This window comes from Manacus vitellinus, unplaced genomic scaffold (assembly GCF_001715985.3).
Source record: "Manacus vitellinus isolate BGI_N305 unplaced genomic scaffold, ASM171598v3 scaffold_7_pilon, whole genome shotgun sequence".
Lineage (NCBI taxonomy): Eukaryota > Metazoa > Chordata > Aves > Passeriformes > Pipridae > Manacus > Manacus vitellinus.
In genome coordinates, this window is record NW_021940813.1 from 25,110,696 (window position 1) to 25,132,401 (window position 21,706).

General features: G+C 39.4%; 2 protein-coding genes across 6 annotated transcripts in view; one reads left to right on the forward strand and one right to left on the reverse strand.

Annotated features, from left to right (window-relative positions):
* The window catches only part of FHL2 (four and a half LIM domains 2), a 61,416-nt gene extending 56,284 nt beyond the window's left edge, over nucleotides 1–5,132 (forward strand). For all 5 annotated transcript variants that reach the window (XM_018083988.2, XM_018083986.1, XM_029964734.1 and 2 more), the window contains exons 5-6: nucleotides 2,594–2,780; nucleotides 4,306–5,132. In XM_018083988.2, the coding sequence (XP_017939477.1) occupies nucleotides 2,594–2,780; nucleotides 4,306–4,457 (339 nt within the window). In that variant the 3' untranslated portion in view covers nucleotides 4,458–5,132. The remainder of the gene's footprint in view (nucleotides 1–2,593; nucleotides 2,781–4,305) is intronic.
* A 2,029-nt stretch (nucleotides 5,133–7,161) lies between these two features.
* On the reverse strand, nucleotides 7,162–17,798 carry CUNH2orf49 (chromosome unknown C2orf49 homolog). The gene is made up of 4 exons (XM_018083954.3): nucleotides 17,619–17,798; nucleotides 15,748–15,914; nucleotides 11,641–12,013; nucleotides 7,162–8,706 (listed from the first exon to the last, which is right to left on the reverse strand). Exons 1-4 carry the CDS (start codon nucleotides 17,757–17,759, stop codon nucleotides 8,650–8,652), a joined length of 738 nt encoding a protein of 245 aa, XP_017939443.3. The 5' UTR covers nucleotides 17,760–17,798; the 3' UTR covers nucleotides 7,162–8,649.
* Nucleotides 17,799–21,706: the final 3,908 nt, after the last annotated feature.

The window sequence follows — 21,706 nt, forward strand, 5'->3', positions numbered from 1 at the left end:
CTCTTACTTTACTTACCTGAAACCTAAGGCATTGAAGTCCATCCTGTTCTATGTCCAAAGAGGTAGAATATCTCATTTTTTATGTATTAAAAAGATCCAGAATCAACTCATTTTAAGAAATATTTTCAGTTCCCATCCTGCATCAGGCACAGCATTTGCTACAAAGAGACTTCTCTTAGGGTTAAAGATCCCTTTATATTGAAAGCATACAGAGAGCATACTAACAAAAAACAAAAACAAAACAAAAAACCAGCAACAAACAAAACAATAAAAACAAAATAAAAATTAACCTCATTCCAATATAATCCAGCATATATCACGTACCTAAACATTTCAGCTGGAAGACAAAGATGGAAGGAAGATGAGATAACACAGATCATTATTTTTAATATTCTAATGACATTCAAGAGAACTTTACACAGAGCAAGTGCTGCTCCTGAAATAAACACTAGTATGGCTTTCTAGGCTAAGGACCTTTTATTTGTGAATTTCCTAAATTTCATACACAGACACTGAAAATATTTTAGAATTCCTTCTTAAAGAGACTTGTCTCATCGTTTTGGAACTAATAAATCCCACTTTCCTATGGATATATGCGTAGGCAAAGACAATCAAAATTATGGCTATATCCACAATAAATTTCTTTTCCCACTGCCACTTCTTCCTCTCCCTTTACCCTCTACATACCTTCAGTCACCACCTATGCCCACACTACCCAGACTTTCTTCCAAATGTGCTACCTACTCATTCACCCTTCCAGTCAAGCAAAGCTGCAACTTTGCCAGACATACAAACTGGCCAGAAACAGCTGCTTCTTTGCTGCTGCACAGGCAGGACAAAATAGGTGAAAGCTAATTTTTTCTTTCAGCCTTTTACCAAAAATTTACCTAGTTACTCTTACTACCTCCTACCCATCCATCAATTTTCTGAAACTTCTAGGAGTTTCAGATCTTAAAAAGTCTGCTTATTGTCCAATTTTAACCACACTTGAGAACAGACTCAACTCGGGAAAGAGGTGAAGACAGACATAAATATATACATATACATACATATATATATATATGTGCATATATTTATATATACACAGATATATATATATATATCAGGCAGTATGATCACATACAGACTCGATTCCCAGGGAGTTTTACGTTAGTGAAGAAGGGAAGAAAAATCAAACTATCCAATTTTACAGCCTTCTTAGGAATTCTTAAAGGATCAAAAATTCAGTTTGTTTAAATCAGGGGAGCTGTTTTTGTAGGCAACAACTTCTTGTAAGAGAAAAATTCCTGACAAAGGCTGAAGAAGAAGAAAGTAAAGACTTCAGATAAAATATGAAATAAAATAGTCACAGAATCAGCTAGGTTGGAAAAGACCTCTGAGATTATCAAGTCCAACCTGTGACCCAACACCACTCTGTCAACTAGACCATGGCACTAAGTGCCACATCTAGGGATGGTGACTTCACCACCTCCCTGGGCAGCCCATTCCAATGTCTGATCTCTGTGTAAAGAATTTCTTTCTAATGTCTAAGCTAAACTTCCCCTGGCAGAGCTTAAGATCATACTCTCTTGTCCTACCGTTGGTTTCCTGGGAGAAGAGACCAACCCCCACCTGGCTACAACCTCCTCTCAGGTCATTGTAGAGAGTGATGAGGTCTCCCCTGAGCCTCCTCTTCTCCAGGTTAGACAACCCCAGCTCCCTCAGCCTCTCCTCATAGGATTTGTGCTCCAGTCCCTTCACCAGCCTTGTTGCTCTTCTCTGGACCTCCTCCAGCACCTCAATATCCTTCCTGAACTGAGGGGCCCAGAGCTGGACACAGTACTCATGCCAGGCTCAGAGACTCCCCACAGCCAGTGTCCTGGACAGCTGCATTCTTCTTGGGGGTTCTGTCTGGGTTAGAACACTCCTGCTGGCAGCAGCAGCAGTGTCTTTTGATCATTTGGAAACCATTGCTGGATCTAGTTGAGTAGGAGATAAAACAAAAACAACAATCACCCAATAAAACCATGCACACCTACCACACAACCCACGAGCAAGAACCAGGGAGAGTGGCTGCACCCTTTCTGCTCATCCTGCCTGTGCGAACTGCCATGAAAACTGTAGTGCCACACCCTCACTGATGTGCCACACCCCTGTCCACTTCTCTCCCTAGGGATTCTTTAAATCACCTGCAAATGGGCCTGGCAACACCCCCTGCTCATCTGGTTGGCTCCCAAGAGTAGCCAAGCCCGGGTCTTTGCCAAAGTAACAAGCTGAAATACATAAGGTAGTCATTTCACCATGAAGAAAGAGAAGGTAAAGGAACAGTGATGAGACAGATTCTAGCACATGCGTATGAAAAGCGACATAGAAAGAATAGCTTGGAAAACAAAGAGGACAACTGAGAGGCAGATTTCACAACATATGCAGAATAAAGTACTTTTACTATGGGTCTTGTTTGCATAAATTAGGAAATTATAATAAATGACTTGCATAATTTTCTCAAGATCAACTCCCACCCATAAAAATCTCATCACCCTTCCTCTCTACCAAATCAAAACACAAACCTGCCACCCTTAATAAAACACTTTCTATCTTATTTTTCCTAAAACAGGCTATCACTACAGGAGGTGTTACTTACCGGGAGCAGCCATGGCATAAGGAGTGCTTCGTTTGTACTGGATGCAAGAAGCAGTTGTCTGGACAACGCTTTACCTCCAGGGATGAGTTTGCATACTGCTTGAGCTGCTTCTGCAACCTCTATGCCAAAAAGTGTGCTGGGTGCACAAACCCAATCAGTGGTAGGTCTCTCGTAGCTTTTATATTTTGTGGGGGTTTTGTGTGTTAGGGTTTTTTTGTTTGGTTTGGGTTTTTTTGGGTTTTGTTTTGGTTTGCCTTTTTATTTTCAGTGAACTACTTCTAATATTAAAAATGGTTCAATAATTTATTCTGAATAACTTGAAAGACTGAAGAGACTATATAATTCAAGATCTATGACGTTAAATACTTAAGATGCCTTTCCAGTACCTAAGAAAAAGAAATGGAAGAGGTCCTTAAATTGAAGTTTCCTCCTTTTCCCCTGATTTTCATGGAACACAGTGGACGTGCACTAACAGACCTATGGGATACGCATGTTCTGTACATCGTCCCACTTGTGTTCATTAGAGGGATCACTGACCTCAGCAACAACTGTCCCTTCACCAGCAGGAAGTGTCTAACTGGCTTATACCTCATGCTGTATCAGAGCACATTTCTTCCCTGCCTTCTCAGGACATCAACTGAGAAGTCACAAGGCTTTTAGATACTGCTTTCCAGTGCACAAGCATTTAGAGGAGCAACTGCTTAGAACTTTACTATTAAATAGCATAAAACTATAACCTCCTCTAGGAAGTAATTAGCCTTTAACAGTATGATCTATACAGTCCAAAACTGCAAATGTGAGTTACATCTGGAGCATTGATTACATAGGTCCTAGAAAAGCCAGTGTATAACCCCATAGGTACTGTTTTATGTTCGTGTAAAAGAGGCATTTCTCTCTTGAATATTGCAGTCCTTTCTATCATATAGATAGATATGGTTTGTTTCAACATGTTGCTACTAAAGGCAAAACTAAACAAAAAACTCTCCCACCAGGTAAGAGATATGCCAACTAAATCTTTTCACTGACTTCCAAAGCATCGTATTCATTCTAATGCATCATATTCAAATTTTTTGACATTTCTGAGGTTAAGCAAAAGACAATTACCACCAAGACATATTTGACTCTTTTTTTTCTTCTACAACTTCAATATCCCTTATGATAACCTCTATAGCCTCAAACTTTGGAATCCTCCCTGTTCTTTACTAATCTGCTTCTTTTCTTGAGGCACTCTTCCTTCGTAGCTATGAATCAAGTCATGACACAACCCGAAAGGCTTCTTTTTAAATGATCTAAATGCACTTTTACAAAACAAAAAAATAACTTACTCAGATGCCATAAAACATTCTGTAAAAAACTATGAGAATTCTGTTCAAGGGCAGGTGCTTTGCTTTTCTTCAGCTGTATGTTCCAGTGCCATCCCTCAAAAGTTCATTTCTACCATTATTACCAGTTATAACAGCCTCACTCATTAACTTAGCTGAAAGCAACAGAATTATTTGGGGATGAATATATTAGTCGCTACAGAATAAGGATGGCAAAACTAGCATAATAACAAATGGATTTGTCACAATGGCATTTTTTCACTACTCTGTGTCAGATCTCCATGCCAATGAGGGGAGTCTGCATCACTTGACGGCTGATGTGCTATTCTTTGCTTCTAACAGAAGGCTTTTGTTTTCAAACAGGACTCGGAGGAACCAAGTACATCTCCTTTGAAGAACGGCAGTGGCATAATGATTGCTTTAACTGCAAGAAGTGCTCTCTTTCATTGGTAGGTCGTGGCTTCCTCACAGAAAGGGATGACATCCTTTGCCCTGAATGTGGGAAGGATATCTAAAGCTCAAACTAAGAGGTGAGGAAGAAGAGAGAGGAAAGCCGTGCTTCCAATATATAGTCTGAAACACACGGATGTTCAGAACTAGCTTTGCCATTCTGTGTCTCGCTGTACTATTAACATTACTTAGCCTTTTTCATTATACTCTCCAAGTCTGGAGGGAAAACTCGAATATCTCCAGTAGCAGTGTTGGTGTTTAAGATTTCTGCAGCAAACAAAAACTGATTCAAAATACAAGATGTAAAACCATTTGGCTGTTTTTGACATACATACTATTTTTCATGTTTGTTTTTTTTCCTTCCAGTAAATATTCCAGTTACAGTCAAGTGATACAGTTCAAGGATTACAATAGCCACACACAATACATTCATAGGTGGATATTTAGGGTGAAACCTTCAGCCCACTAAAATTAACAGCAAATGCCATTCAATTTTAGTAAAGTGATGGTCTTACCCCAGTGTTCTTGAGCTGTGTGACAAGTGTGTGCTGTCAAATCTGTATAAAGACTGCAAAGGTAGAGTGTGTTTCAATGTACAGGGATTTGTGCCATGCCATAAAGAGATAATGATAATTGGGAGTGCGTCACAATAGGTACAGTTTATTGCATGACTAGCTGATCATTGTGTGAAGTACAAGTTCTGATTGACAGTGTCAGTATTCCAGTTGGTTGACATTACACTGCACAGTGTATTTTTCAAAATAAAATAATTTAAAACAAAACTGTGATTGTGGTTTAATTGTATTTACATGTTATTTACAAGTAAAATGTTCTCACAGTCTAAGAAACATACAAATACTACCCTTTTTGCACCTGGTCATTGGGGGTGTGAAATTTAGACAATCCTCAGAAGGGTCCTGATGATACAATATAGTCCTCTACTAACTGAAGTCAGTGGGAAAATTATCAGCAAAACTGAGTGTGTGAAAATACTGAACTGAATGCAGCTGATAAAAATGTGTTCATAGGCTCTAAACTCCAAACCAAAATACTTTTTTCTTCTCATCAAGCAAGGAGGTCAAGATAACTCAAAAGACATTTATCTTTGCAAAAGTCAGCAGCTTAACTTCTGTACTAGGGCATGCTTTAATTGTGTTCCGTATTGGGATACATAACACCCTTTGTTGTAGCATAATTTCTGCTACATGTTTGCCACAGAGGCAACTGTCAGCAACAGGGTGCTAGCAGGACAATAAAATCAAAAGGAAACAATCCAAAGGAAGATAACTCCTGTCCCAAAGCAAACTGCAAGAAATATGGCCATGTTATGCAGTGTACGATCACAGTACACCTTCCAAATGGAATCCATTTGTGTCCAGCAAAAGGAGGAAAGAAATATGTCACACCTCCAACAGGAATCTTCAGATGTGGAAAGATTTAGGAATATACTTACACTGTGTGTAACTGGGTAGGGAAAGTTTGCTCCTAGTTTCTGCCACCGCTCTTGAATTTGTCTCTTTTTGTACCAAGTATGAAGTGCTCACAGGTCATTCCCCTCTCATTAATTCAACAAGCTGAATATATGCATCAGATCAGATTTAGAGTATTGCACACCATTTGAAGAACTTCGCTGACTGACATTTTTGAAGTGCACACTGTGCTAACCAGAACGCACTGAATTCTATCCTTTGGTGATTTCATTTTATGATGAAAGCTGTAGTAAATAGCCACAAAACTCCCATTTATATCCACACCTCCCAAAGGAGGGTGAACACCTCACTTACTCTCCTTTGGGGTCCGGCAATCCCTCAGCACACTGCAGCTCTGCCCTAGTGCTTTGCTGAGAGGATTACTATTAGCTAAAGGGGTAATGCCCCTGTACTCAGCACTGGGGAGGCCGGACCTCGACTACTGTGTTGTTTTGGGCCCTCACTACAAGAAGGACATTGATGTGCTAGAGAGCATCCAGAGAGGGGCAACGGAGCTGGTGAAGGGGCTGGAGCTGGGGGTTGCTTAGCCTGAAGAAAGAAGGGTGAGGTGAGGTCTTATTGCTCTCTACAACTACCTGAAAGGAGACTGAATCAAGACGGGCATCAGCCTCTTCTCTCAGGCAGGTAGTGATAGGACAAGGGAAAATAGCCTCAGGTTGTGACAAGGGAGGTACAGGTCGGACATTAGGAACATTTTCTTCAGTGGAAGTCGTCAAGCACTGGAAGAGGTTTCCCAGGGAAGCAGTGGAATCACTCACTTCATGATAGAGTTTAGTGGGTGTGGTGGTATCCAGGGAAGGGTTGGACTCGATGATCTTGGAGGTCTTTTCTAACCTTAATGATTCTATGAAGACAGTAAGAGCAGCATGGCTTGCACCTTGCCTCCCAAGTACTACAACAGAGGGCAAAATGGTCCCAGCTTTGGGGCAAGGTAGATAAAACATGGAAAGCACACCGGCTTAAAACCAAGACTGTTACCATGCAATAGCAGCATCATGCTATCATTCCAGTACAGCTCTGAATATCCCTCCTTAACACATACCAACACACACGTGCCCCTAGAAACTGGAACTACACAAAATACACCCTACACTCTAGATCACTGACAATAAGCCAAACACAAAACAGAATTCCTATCAGAATTCCTACACTAGTGCAAGAACAAGCACTTCACATGATACTACTGCTGCTAAACCTGATCACTTCAAGTCCACTGAAATATAACTGTATAAAATCAACAAGCTTAATTACATCATAAAAACAAGTCAGCACTGCTTTGTCTGCTTTTAATTTAATTTATTTAAATAGGATAAGGCTACTTAAAAGACAAGTCTTTACATACAAAATGTACATTACATTAAAGTTTGCTGTACTCAAGTACAAAAACTGCACAAGTGTTTAGTAAAAGGGAAACAGCACACTATTTTTAAACACACATTCTTACCATTTTACAGCATTCAAGAAGTGCCTTTTATATCGTAACAGTGAGTGGAGAACTTCTGTAAAGTAATGAACTAAACTACAGGGTTTGGTTTCAATATAAACCAGTGTTAAAAATGTAAACAAGCTTTCTGATCACTATTGACAGCTTCTTTTAGTGGGTTAACTAAGAGGATTCAGAAGTTGATTTTTTTTTGTTGTTTTACTAAGTTTGGGAGCATTGTTATTATTTACCATCCATATCTAAAACTGATCTAAATTGGCTTCACCCTGAGCCACTGAATTTTAATAAAAATGTTTCTATCAACTTAATTGGATTTCTGCCCTGTAAGGCACTACCAACAATTCAGATGAAACATCAAGTTTCACAGAAAACCAAAATCCATCTTAAATTATCAAAGCAAAGAAAACAGGTTTGTGTATTTTTTTCTAGAGTGCGATTACATGTGTTAATGCTCTCAAGGTACTTCTCTGTCTTCCTCTCCATGTCCCTCTCCAACTTCATAAGCTGAAAAAGCACTGTTTTGCATTCCACTGTTTTTTCCCATATTTTATAAGCATGATTGTAACCAGGAAAGCAACCAAATTTGCTACATTGGCACAATTTTACACTTACGCCTGTATAAAATATGCCTATGTACTTAAGAGAACATGGCACTAATCCATTCACTACTTCCTCTCAAAGTTTCATATCAAACAGTCTAATAACATATTTCCATCAGTGCATTTCTTATTTCATATATCAAGAGAAACTTCAATTTGAAGTAACGCTGTTAAAATAGTTCATCTCTCATTACCAGCCTAACTTGCACTGCAAATTTTACACTCCTGTTCTGTGCAACAGAAACGAAAAAAATTTCTTGTAGACCGTCTTATCAGCAGAATGGTCAGTGTTCTCAGCCAAATTAATTACCCTTTTAAAGCCAAGAAGGCTCTTGGGATCACTCTAAATCTCAACGGCTGTTTTAACTATTTAACCAGATGTGGAACAAAACTGAACCTTAGTGAAACAACGTGTGAATCATAGTGACATGGAGGAGATGAACTACAATAACCTTGAAAACTAAAAGTGAAGGGTTTAGTATAGTGTAATATCACCACCTGTTAAAGAAGTAATTAACTACTTGTTGTGCAAGAGTAGACACTCTTAAGGTTACTGGTGATAGTGACTCCAGATTTACGACAGGGAACTGTTAAACTTGTTAAAGCTTCACAGCAATCTGAATCTCTGTAAGGTTCAAAAACAATTTTATTTAAATTGTTTAAATATACCTATCTATTTTAAAATATGGAAGTAATATTTATGTTTCAAGCACCATTAGCTACTTCATGGCCATGTAACATGCTGGATTTTCTTCTTTGCTTCCGTAGGCTTTAGGTCATTCTGAAATACAAAGAAATATATAAGTATTCTTAGGCATACTGTGCAAATAGAAGTCAGTCATTAATCTGACATATTCAAATCTGCTACTACTGCTGTACTCAGCTATAGGCTACTACAATAGCTTTCTATTGCCATCTTGTGGAGAAAGTTAAATATCACAGAACTTCTCTACAGAAGATAAAAATAGAGTCAATGAATTTAACTACCTGCAAATCATACAAGTATTTGTTTTTTACTAATCTAAAATCAAATATGCAAAAATGTCTTTCAATTATGCAGGTTAGAAACAGGTACCTGTTGGAGTTTCAAAACACACTTCCAAAGTTATTTCAGATAGTGTTCTTAAAATACTTGTTGAAAGGGATTGCATAAAGAAAAAAATCCGAACGTACAATTAGGAAACCAATTTAGTTTTGTCAAATAGTAAAAGCATTAGAAAAAGAGAAAGAAAATTTGGTCTTCCCTTGTAATGATCTGGATAAAAAAAGATAAATAACCGTCAAAGCCTCAGATGAACTCATCTTTCAAGCCCCCCCACCCCAAGGAACTTGTAAAAGTCAAGAAAATCTGAAGCAAAACAATGGGAGATGAAGTGGTGAAATAATTACCTTTCACCATCTAAAATAATAATAACAAAAGAAATCTGAAAAATGGAGCTTTAATAGTTCATACAAGCAGAGTAAAGACAGGTATATGAGTTTTCAAGAACATTCTAAAACTCATTGCAACTCTTGTCTTTAAGAGTTTCACTGTTATTTACAGCAATCCTGTGGACTGCAACCATTGAAAGGTTTAAGAGAATCAGATCCAAAGATAAGAGGGATAGTTCTGTGCTATTCAGCACGAGAACTTCAGTTTTTCTTGAAAGTCAAAGAACAGTAACTTGCTTGAAGAGAAAATTGTCACTACTGTCATTATACTAAAAATAGATCAGGCTTTACACTCCACAGCCATCTGCCAAGTACATTGATACTTCCTTGAGTCTTCCTGACTGCATCACTTACTATTCAACACCACATTCTTTAATTTCAGACAGTAAAGTACCATCCATAGAACACACTTGCCTAACTTCAAACACATCTGACCCACATTAACCAAGGCATGACTGAACTTGCAGGTATTAACTGGAACAACCTAACTGTGGCTAATGTAGAAAGTCAAATGCCAGAGGTCATAGCTTCTGAGTGTCAGTTATACAGTGGCACTTACAAGTACCATCGTTGTGTCTACAAAACATTTAAATGAAATATAAAGAAGTTGTGAGGTGCACACTAAACAAGTTTCAAAAGCTCTATAGGTTCAGATCTGACCAACACTTGGAAGAGTTCTAAATACTAAAAGAAGTTAGTAATATGGGTAGTAGGAAACACACCTCTCCAGCATAAATTTCATTCAGAGCCTCAGCCATGGTTCTTGTAAAAGTTGCTAAAGCTGTCTTTCAGACACATGTTTAGGTGCTCATGTTTAACACAAGTGCGATGGAACCTACCAAACCATGCAGCAAGGATATTACCTGCATTCTTTCATTAAAGGATTTTTAAAGAAGATATTAACAAAAAGCATTTAATGAGGGAATATTGAGAAAACAGAAGTTCAGTCTCATGTCTTGGGAAAATTCTAATCAATGTAACTGCACACTGTATATCTAAAGCTCCCCCTGCAGTTCAACTAAGAGTTCGTATTTCTCTTTCTTCCTTTGAAGCCAAGACTTATTTCAGATATTCCTGTACTCCAGTGGAAATGTGAAAACTCCCTCATTTGTATAATGAAGGAATACCACACAAATATAAGACTTATCCCTACCTCCTGGCATGTTTTGAAGAGATTACCCATTGCTCCTGCTCACTGACAAGCCCTTTAAGACTAACTACACAGTTGTCAAAATCAACCACTACTCCATCTCCCCATCTGGGAGCTACATTCAGGACCATTACCTACATCTTATAAGATAACACCCTGCTGAATTCATAGATCCTGCCTTAGCTCTTCACTCATCCCTTCAGCTCATCAGCTTTGTTCTGCCCCCATCTGTAGTGTAGTTCTCTTGTACACACAAAATTTGTTTACAGCCAAATCCAACTTGCAGAAAGAAGGTACTTATTTACCTTTCTCGTTTACATCTCATTCATCAGACTTCTACATGAGAACAGCACCCTTCTGTTCAAGATCTCAGCATGTCTTCCTCATTGCCCAAGTATCCAGTTAAAATCCCGCCTCAAAACGAGCCCTCGACCTTTGGTGTCTCACCTCGACTGATGAAGTTTGTTGTTTTGGCTTCTCATTCAGACCCACAGTCTAAGCACTCTCCAGATTAACACATCCAGTTCCTTCCTCTAGCTTGCTAATTCCTATGCAAGATTTTAAACAGATGGCATTCTTCCTCTAAGGATATATTCTATGGCTCTCAGCATCTCACTTCTGCTCCTGTAATATCTCTTCCTTTACTGTGACAAGTGAAAGCTTGTCCTACTCAACCATTCAACTGTGATTGCTACAAATCATTTCATTTTTTCCTTCCCTACTACAGAAAACAGATCACTTGTCTTCCCTCCATGGCTGTTCATGTTGTTCTACAATACCTGTTCTTTCTCTCAGACCTACCAGTAGAATTATCTAGTTGGTGTTTTATTTGACTGCTACCAGCACCACCTTAAGTTTTACCTACTTACTCGTTTTAAAATTATGGGCATGGTTTCTACAGAGTTGCATCTCTCACACAGAAGTTTCCCATGGTCAAGTGCAAAGTACTTTATTTATTTCCTTCTAATCTTTCCCAACCAGCTAGACCTTCATCTGTTTCTAATTTCTAACTTTCTAATTTCTAACTATTACTCCAAAATAAAATAATCCTGAAAACTCTTACAAAGGTCTAACTTCGGCTTCTGTAAGTTTCAACTACAAAAAGCTGCAAAAGAAGATACTGCACAAACGTACCGGCAAACTGGAATCTTCTTTTGGAACAGACCTCTTTAACTTCACAACAGTAGTTCCTGCTATTGGAGACAAAGGGTAAACCTTCAGACCAGTCAACACACCACTGTTAGTCTTTGAAATATTGTTCTGCTGAGCCTCACTATTCCTCATTCCCAGCTTAGTGTCCTCTGACAAACTGGAGGTTGAAATGTATGTTGAGGCATTTGAAGAAACCGATAACCTTCGAACAGTGTTGGTGGGGCTTCCAGCTGGAGGAGGTTTCAGGCGATCAGCAGCTCCATTCTCTGTCTTCTTCACCTTTATGCTTGTACTTGTTGAATTACCATCAAATACAATCAATGGCCGTTTCCTTAATCCTTCCACTGTTGCAACACTGAAAATACAAATCATAAAATTCTCAGAAACACAAATTATATGATCAAAAATGGCATAGTCGAGACACGAGTAGTGAAAATGAATTTAATCTTGTCTAAAGTAAATATATATCCCAAAACACTAACATTAAACTTTGATCTGCTCCAAACTTAAAATAAAAATACTTATATAAACTTACATATACTTAAATAAAAATAAAAAGCAACAGAAATTGCTTCCAAAATATAAAGGGGCAGGGGTTTGTGTGAGGAACAGTGTTCCTCAGCAAAGACAGCTGTGTGAGGAACTGTGAAGGCAAACAATCACAGTTGTACAAAGACTCTGTGCTTGTACCACTGCATCTCTTCCAGAGTAACTACAGAGATAAGTGTTAAGTATTTCAAAAGATGAATATTTGAGAAAACATGTGCAGCCTTACCTACAAGAACAGCATCTAATATTCTGATAATTCTAAATTTCCCTGTTTCCACTCTTATTCAAAATCATAATGTTAAGATAGTCCAAAAGATTGTTACACAAGGAATAAAAACATTAAGCAAAAAAAGTACACCTGTTTTTAAAACAAGCTGTCTTTAAACAGGAACCCTAAGTGGATTTAATGACTTTTCTTTAATAGTTTGTGCCTTAAAGCCTATGTGTAGTCAGAGCTGGCCAATTCAGTGACTCATGAAAAGGAATACTATCAAGCCAATATCAAAACAATATTATCAGAAAATATTTTGATTGTGAAAAAATAAAGTACAAAGTAAACATAACTCACTCTACATGAATTCAAAGATTTAAAAAAGCATTGCTCAAGAATGACAAAGAAAAAGTGTTTGGAAAGTGTATATTTAACAAATAAAAAACCCAACCCACCATTAAGGTATATAATATTCCTGATCAGAAACTTCAGCTTTCAGTATACACTGACTGTTCAGTCATCTCATACTAAACAGATGAATAAAAGTTGAATTACAGTGTTTTCAACAATTGAATATATATTTGCATTTATTTGCAACTATATGAATTTGACAATTTTGATGTTAGGTATCTCAACAGACTTCAAAATAAGCCGCAAGCAGAGACTTAATCAGTTTGGACTTGGAACAACATTAGATTAGTAGCCGCTGATAAACCTCACATATTAAGAAACTGCACATCACTTGCACAATTTCTGTCAAGAACAGGGGTTTCTTTAAAAAAAGGGAAGTGGTCACAGTTTAGGAGTTCATAAAGCAAGACAAAGTTCAGGTCTTAGATTTTTTTTTCCCCGTCACATTCCTTACCATAATAAGTCTGCTTTTCCTATGGAGTCAGGGTTTTTATATATTCAGATTGGTGAAAAGTGGCAAGTGAGGAACTAACTGCAATTTCTGGACTGTTATCTACTCTAAACCAAATTTTAGAATTTGTAGCACCTGTACAAATGACATAATACAGGTAACACTCCCAGAGAAAGACTTTGGGAACATTCCAAAAGAAATATGAATGCTGTACTGTCAAGGACTGTCACATCAAATTTTTAGATACATGTCTCACAGAACAAAACAGAACCTTGGGAGTGACATTTGCTTCATTTATATAAAGTACAGGCACTATAAAAGCTTCACAGTAGGACTCCTGTAGGCCAGCACTCTTCTGAGGGAGGACACTGATACTCACTAACTGCTGAAATCAGCCATTTTGGGATTGTGTCCCCTCCTGCAGATCAGCTTCTGTGCAACCTAGATTTCAATGCACATCTACATCTAATCCTGCTGCTTATTTTGAAGTGCATGGTAAGATACAAGATTTATTAGAGAAAGCAAAAGCTTCACTACATGAGCAATCTGGGTTTCCACTCTCTCACATGATTACTCATGCAGTCAGGATGGCCTCCCAGTTATGAGGACAATTTAATGAAAAATGTTCCTATTTTTGTCTAGCTTAATCTGGTACTTAAGGTAATCATAGAGAAGTGTAGGTTTTAGCTCCCACACCCTGATTATCCTAAATATTTGGCTGTTACCAGAACAGGCAGGTGATCACCTCTTCTGTGAAACTGGTCAGAAGTACGATGTTTTGCACTGAACTCAATATTATTGGCACCTTAGCAGTTCTCAGGGCATACTGAAGTGACCTCTCAGAAGACTAAGCAGAAATGATGAGCCCTACCAAGACCACAGCTATGAGGATGAACAGCCACAGCACTCCTGGAGACTGAGCATTTGCAGGTGAGAGTCTTTAGACTTGCTGGCATTTCAGAAACTAAATATACACTGTGAGATTCTTATCATCCTCTCTCTTTCAGTGGGCAAGATGATCTTAGAGATCTACAAAATTAACTATCCCTGAACACAAATACTTTCTGAAATGTCTGAAATTGGAAAGACTGTGCTTGTTCTTATTTGCTATGATTGTCTGCAAACTCAGATATTCAGTAATAAGATATATAAACCATCACCTGTAACCTCAGATATTTGACTGCATTACTGAAGTATAACATCAAATCAGCTGACACACAGCAAGTCTTCTAGGACATGACATTAATCACCAGCAGTAAAACGAAACACAATATTCAATACTGATTTTTAAATTTCATTGTGTTTTTACCTCCAATCTGTAATTACCAGAGGCAAGCCAAAACTCACTGAACTGTGCTGATCAAGTCTTCAAGCCTCATACTAATTCCATGTGATTTCCACAGAGAACTCATCAGAGAGTTCTCTTATTCATACAATCAATCAGTTTATCTGATTTCTAAAGTGAACTAACAGCACACTTAGTTCCCAGCTCCAACTTGCACATAACTTACAGCTTTAAAATATCTAGGAATTTTGATTTTGTTTTAGAAACAAGAATGCCAAGTTCTACTTCCTCTTCTGCACAATGGCATCGTGTCGATTTTGTTTAAGTGGTGCACACAATTATGAGGAAAAGTGTAATATTCTAATATTCCAAAAAGACAATTGAACTTCCTTGATATAGTGTACTAAAACTGAAATGTTTTCTGTGCAACTTTTACTTGCTGAAAGTGATGATAATCTATTTCTCTCATTTCTCTAGGGTTAGTAATACTAGTAGGAAAAGGTTAACTTTTCTAAACAGTATTTTGTCAGTATATTTGTTAAGTATGAAAGAGGTAATAAAAGCAAAAACAGCAACTTCTGGAAAATCTTAAAACGGTCTAAAAACAGAGCAAAAGACTAAGTCTAGTGTGCTAGATGCTAAGGGCAAAGAACAACTGGTAAAGAAAAGCAGACTGGTAGATTAAAGTTATCTCCTTATACTTTACTGTTTTCCCATCAAATATAATGGTTTAACCATTACTGCATTTTATTGTACCAAAATAAGAGCCCCTAAAGTTATTGTACATATAAACTCTGGATGAAGTCATTCTCTCATCTAAAAATTAACGTTGCCTCCTTCTCCCAAAAACATCTAGCCTCCTATCTTTATTTCTTTGGACTAGATGACCATCAAAGGTCCCTCCCAACCCAAACTATTCTATGGTTCTACATCAAGAAGCAATATAAGCTAAATACCATTAATAACACTTGGATGACAAAACAAAAACATTATCTTTCCCTTTTTCCCATTATTGCAGTAGGAGAATCTATCACTTCTGACACAGGAAACCTGACATGGCATTCTCTGTAACCTGTGACAATGTCCAAAAGCTGCACAAATTTCATTAATCAGGCAAACAAATGTTGAACTAAATGCATTGTGCTAAATTCTCCAGGTCTAACCCAATAAAAGCTAACTTACCTTTTATTCTCACTTTTCAGGTCATTTTGCTGTCTCTTCTTTTCCATCATTTTCCCCCATCTACTTTTTGGTAAGTCACGCTGAGGCAGGGGAATGGCATGTTGAATATAGAGATCAGTGAGACTGTCTTTGTCCATTTTCGCATCATTTTCGACTAATATATTTTTCTGGGGGGGACAGAAAAAAAGTTGTTATTATCATGACAAATTCAAAGCACAACCATCTTAATAGCATCATTTATTTGTTCAAAATACACTTTAAGGTACTGCTTTGGGCATAAATGTCAGAGTTTCAAAAGTAAGCGGGTGGCTGGGATGATCACTTTGGAGAGGCCGTGAACTGCCCACTGCCAATGACAGCCTGGTCTCCTGCCTTCCTACTGCGAAATTCCCTTGTTTTCTGTAGAAAACTGTGGTAATCTGTGGATTAGACTCCATTCCTCCCTTCAGTGAGGCGATGGAAAACACAGGATGTTTTGGTCAGTGCACAGTGGTTTCTTTTTCTACCACTTGCAATGGTGGCCCTCCCTATCCAAAACCCCACAGGTTTTGCCAATAAAAACAGCAGTAAAAAAAAAAAAGGAAAAAAATTTGATAGAGATACTGTTGATGGCTGATGTTTTCATGCACTCTTAAACACACCTCTCTGAATCCAACTACAGTACCAGAGCTCTTCTTCACTCTTCTAAAAACCAGGTAACTAGAACATAATGCAGGTCAGACTTGTGAATGTAGAACTGTGCTTCCTTCCCCAGTTCCCAAAGAATAAGGGAGAAAAGTTTAAGCTCAATATGAGGGAGAACTTCTTTATGTTGAGGGTGGCAGACCACTGGAACAGGCTGTCCAGGGAGGTTGTGAAGTCTCCCTCTCTGGTGACGTGCAAAATGCACCTGGATGAGTTCCCGTGTCACCTGCTCTAGGTGACCCTCCCTTGGCATGAGGGTTGGACTGGATGACATCCAGAGGTCCCTTCCAACCCTAAATATTCTGTGATTTTGTGAGATTTCTAGGAACTGTCAGTTTTACCAGAACACCAGTTTTCTTTTCAATCATGTACGAGGTTGTGAACATTTCTTGTTACCTCCTGTCAGATTTATTAAAAGAGAAAAAACCTCCACTAACATCCTCCAAATTAGAGGTCACCAAAAGCAGGTGAAGCCCCTGTCACTAATGTTTTTGGCAACACTTCATGACTTCTGATGGTGGCCTGAAAGGTGTACATTTTTGTCCGCATAGACTACATGGACGAGAGCACATGAAAATTCTTTGAGCTCATACAAAAACTTGAAACTTTGATTCCTGTTGTTTCATGCACCTAAAATTTTCAGGCAGAGCGGTAACAAGTATTTCAAATTACATCAACAAAAGCTTTGTACGGTCCTAAACTGCTTAGAATTCACTTTCAAACTGAATTTCTTTTTTCAACTATTAAGAATTAATAATTACGTAAGTAATACTTCAGTATTCAAGCATTAGTTTGACTGATTACGTAGGTTGCACTTCCTTAACTCACAGAATCACAGAATATTTAGGGAGCTCTGGAGATCACCTAGTCCAACACCCCTGCCAAGGCAGGGTCACCTGGAGTAGGTTACACTGGGTATGGACGTGGCAACTTCAACAGTGTAAATATCATCTTTCCACAGACAGTTTTACTGCACGCAGACACTATGTCGATTTGGGCAAACTGCTCTTTAGCAGCCTCGGTGTTCAAACACAGCCCTTTGCAAACACGGAGACATCTCCCACGCCACGGGCCTCCTCTCCGCGACCCCGTGGCCTACGGAGCACCGACTCGGGGGCTGCTCTCCCCTGAACTCCCCCTCAGGGGCCGCCGGTCCGCCCCGGCCCGGCCCGGCTTCCCGGACGCACCTGTTCCAGGGTGAGCCGCAGGAATTCCTCCGAGAGCAGCTCCGGGTGCAGCAGCAGCACCTCCGACTCCGAGCGTGCCGATCCCGGCTGCTCCTCCTCGCAGTCCCCACCGCCCGCCCGGGCCCTTCCCTTCGCCGCCATCTTCGACCCCCGGCAGCCCCTTCCAGCCTCCCACAATCCCGCGCGGGGCTGGAGACGCGTTTCCAGAGCAGCCGCGCGGGGCAGTGGCGTCACCTTCTGCGGGGGGGGACAGCGGGATCGGGGACAGCGGGATCGGGTGTGCCCGGTCCGGGAGCTGCGCTCCGCGGGGCAGCCGGGGCTGAGGGTGCACGGGAATACACGGAATCACAGAGTATCCTGAGCTGGAAGGGACCCGCAAGGATCATCGAAGTCCAACTCCTGGCCCTGCACAGGACAGCCCCGAGTCACACCATGTGCCTGAGAGCATTGTCCAAACGCTTCTTGAACTCTGTCAGTCTTGGTGCTGTGACCGCTTCCCTGGGGAGCCTGTTCCAGTGCCAACCCACCCTCTGGCTGAAAAATGTTTTCTTAACATCCAACCTAAGCCTCCCCTGACACAACTTCAGGCCATTCTCTTGGGTCCTGTCACTGGTCACCACAGAGAAGAGATCAGTGTCTGCACCTCTTCTTCCTCTCTCAAGGAAGTTGTAGACTGCTAAGAGGTCTCTCCTCGGCCTCCTCTTCTGCATCAAGCCAAGTGACCTCAGCTGCTTCTCATAAAGCTTCCCTTCAAGGCCCCTCACCATCTTCATGTGCCTCCTTTGGATGCTCTCAAATAGCTTTATATCTTTCTTATATTGGGGCACCCAAACTGAACACAGCGCTTGAGGTGAAGCCAAACCAGAGTGGGACAATCCCCTCCCTCGACCAGCTGGCAATGCTTTGCCTGATGACCCCCAGGACACGGTTGGCTCTCCTGGCTGCCAGGGCACTGCTGACTCATCTTCACTTGCCATTGACCAGGACCCCAAGGTCCCTTTTCATGGCACTGCTTTCCAGCATCTCATTCCCCAGCCTGTACGTATATTCAGGGTTGCCCCATCCCAGAATCCTGCACTTGCCCTGTTAAAGTTCATACAGCTGGTGATTGCCCAGCCCTCTAATTTGTCTTGAGTCTCTCTGCAGGGCCTCCCTGCCTTCCATGGAGTTAGGTGTTGCTGATGAGGTGAGGTTATCCCCCAGCTGATAGTGTTGAGCAGGGAAAACACACTTTATTATAATTCTGTCAAGATACAAGACTACAAACCACTTTTGCTGCTACATGCCAGAGATGTGCTACTGAAATGAAACGGGATCTCCATCCTGCCCATACCTGTGGCCCTGCTTGTTAGTGCAGCTTGATCTGCAATAACAAAAGTTGCTTTGTAATTCCAAAGTAAAATAGTTGCCTGTCCACTGGAGTTAGTCATCTGCTTACATATTTAAAAGCAGAATAGGGAATTACAAATGATTATGAGTAAAAAACCATGTCATTGTTACAATATAAAATTGCAACGTAATTTGAATTACTTGATTTTCATTTTACAGAATTATGAGGTACAGGCAACAATGTAACACAAGTAACATAATGTCATGGTTTTAAGTGTACATCCACATGAATGAGCTGCAGATATATCACTATGTATGCCACATTATTGCTACATACATGCAGTGTTTCTCTGCGTGAATTCAAATTTTGAATATTTAAAAATCATTTAAGTGTACAAATAAGTAGTAACATTATTTCATAATGGTGTCATCAAAACAGCCATCTGGCAGCATATGCAATTCACTTCCTTCTGCTTTCCCTCTGTCCCTCCTCCCAAACCAACCCCAGCTACTGTTACTGCTTGTTTTTTCTTGGAAGCACTGTTTTTTCTACCTATGTGTATGTTTTGTATGCCTGGGTTGGGCTTGGTCCGTTACTATGATCTGTAATGTGACTACAGTGTTTGGAAATAACAAATGGATTCTCCCAGAGCTGCCCAGACCATGAGTGGTGTCCAGTGTTTGTGCTGCTGGGATGGGCTCCTCCTCTGCATGGATGCATAATTCGGATGCTGGCCCTGACGCTCAGCGCAGGTTATTTCTGAGACCGCACTGGGCAGGCTGGGGTCCAGTGGGCCAAGGAGGGAGCTTCCCATCACTGGAGCAGCACAAGGGCACAGTTACCCTCCCTCTCCTCTCTCTCCAGGGAAGCTGCATCCGAGGGGAAACGCCGGCTGTGCGCCGGGATTGCCAACTGCCAAGAGCCCCAACTTTATAGCTGTGTGCCCAACACACAAACACACCTATAGACTAGTTCTGTTTTCATTTTCTCACTCTTCTCTCACTTTAGCCAATTACATCACAAAATCACCTTAATTCAAGTAATCTTGTGAATGAATATACTTTCTAAGGCAAATGTTCAGCCTGTATTTTGGTGCTTATTTCAGCCAATGAAATTACTGTCTTGTAAATTACATGGATCATCTCTCTCTTCCTAAAGCATCTTGTAAGTTCTTTCCTCATGGAAAACATATCCTTGCTAACCAAATTAGTTTTGCTGATCATGACTTTCACTCTGTGGGTTTCTTATGTTAATATTTATTTTGTAGGGATCTGTACCCAAAATTACAGTTCCTCTTTGGTTAATCAGACCATGTCCTCTCACGCTGAAGTTCTGACAAGGATGAAATGTAAACAGTGTGATAAAAACTTAATGTTTCTTTTCAAATTGCTGTAAAAATGATAAAATTTTTATAACCTATATAGTTTTCATAGATCTGCTGAATGATCCTATTGCATTTTATAGTAGAGATAATTTTTTCTATTTTTTGGTTAACAATTTTAAAATTAATGATACCACGTCATTTTCCATTATTTTTCTTTTTAAGATTTTCCAACTAGAAAAACAATGCTTTATATCATTTCTGATACCTTCCTTTATACTTTGTTCATTAGCTGTATATGTTGCCCCAAAATAGGTTCTTTCACCTGGTGTGCAAGAGGCCAATCCACAAACAGAGTCAAGGTATTTGATTTATTTACAGTTCTGCACAGAAAGGGATGGCAAATCCACAAAGCCAGTAACGACCACCAAAACTTTTCATTATTTATACATTTTAGCAAACAAAGGCATTAATGTTCATCGGCTACAAGTTGCCTAGTTCCCTTATAGTTAGTATTCTACCTCCTATTGGCTAATGATTCCCTTGCTTCTCATGTTAATTAGGCCACATGCTCAGTCCTTCTTTTCTTTTGAGTCGGTGGGCTGTGAGTCAGTGGTCACCATTTCCTGTAGCCAGAATTACCTTTTGCCGGTGGGAGCTGATTGCAGCACATTTGCTGAGTTGGCTTTGTTAGTTTCTTCCTTATCTTGGGAGTTCTGCCAAATGTCCTGTGGCCCATAATTCTGCATTCTTTGTGTCCACTATCAGCAGTACATCCTTCTCCCCAAGGTTTGTTAACCTCCTGCTAAGTCTGAGATCATTGAGGCGTGTCAAGCTCTAAACCTTAACAAGGCAATTCTACTGAAAAGTAATTTATCTTTCTAACACCCAGACATCCACTGGGAGCAGCTTTTTTCACATTCCAAGAAAGTGCTCTCACTCTAATTGGACTTAGTAATAATAAGAATGTTATAACATATGTAGATTATATAAATAATTTATATATATAATTTATATAGAGTATAATAATCATAGTATAAATATCTTGTAAAAGAGACTTGTAGCATATATAATATATATAATAATGGAAACATTATAGGTTTTATAATATATGAGACATATTGCTATTAAGTCCAATTAGATCGACAGCACTTTCTTGGAGTGTGAAAACAGCAGCTCCCAAGTCTCATATACAGTCTCATATAAATATATACACATATATGAGACTTATAACAACTAAGTATCTTTATATATATATATATATAAGCACACATATAAAGAGACTTAAAACATTGCTACTATTAAGTCCAATAATTCCAAGTCATTGGAATCTCTTTTATCTATCTATCTTATACACACACACCCATATACATATACACACAGCTGTATGTATACTTATACATGTATAAATATACGTACATGCACACATGCACATAT

Bases quoted from the DNA above. Each gene is read 5' to 3' on its own strand.
- CUNH2orf49 (XM_018083954.3), bottom strand. From the start codon at position 17,759: ATGGCGGCGAAGGGAAGGGCCCGGGCGGGCGGTGGGGACTGCGAGGAG. The intron at 12,014-15,747 runs GTAAGTTAGCTT...TTGTATTTTCAG, and splicing joins CTGAAAAGTGAGAATAAAAG to TGTTGCAACAGTGGAAGGAT. The intron at 8,707-11,640 runs GTACGTTTGTGC...TTTGTATTTCAG, and splicing joins AAGAAGATTCCAGTTTGCCG to AATGACCTAAAGCCTACGGA.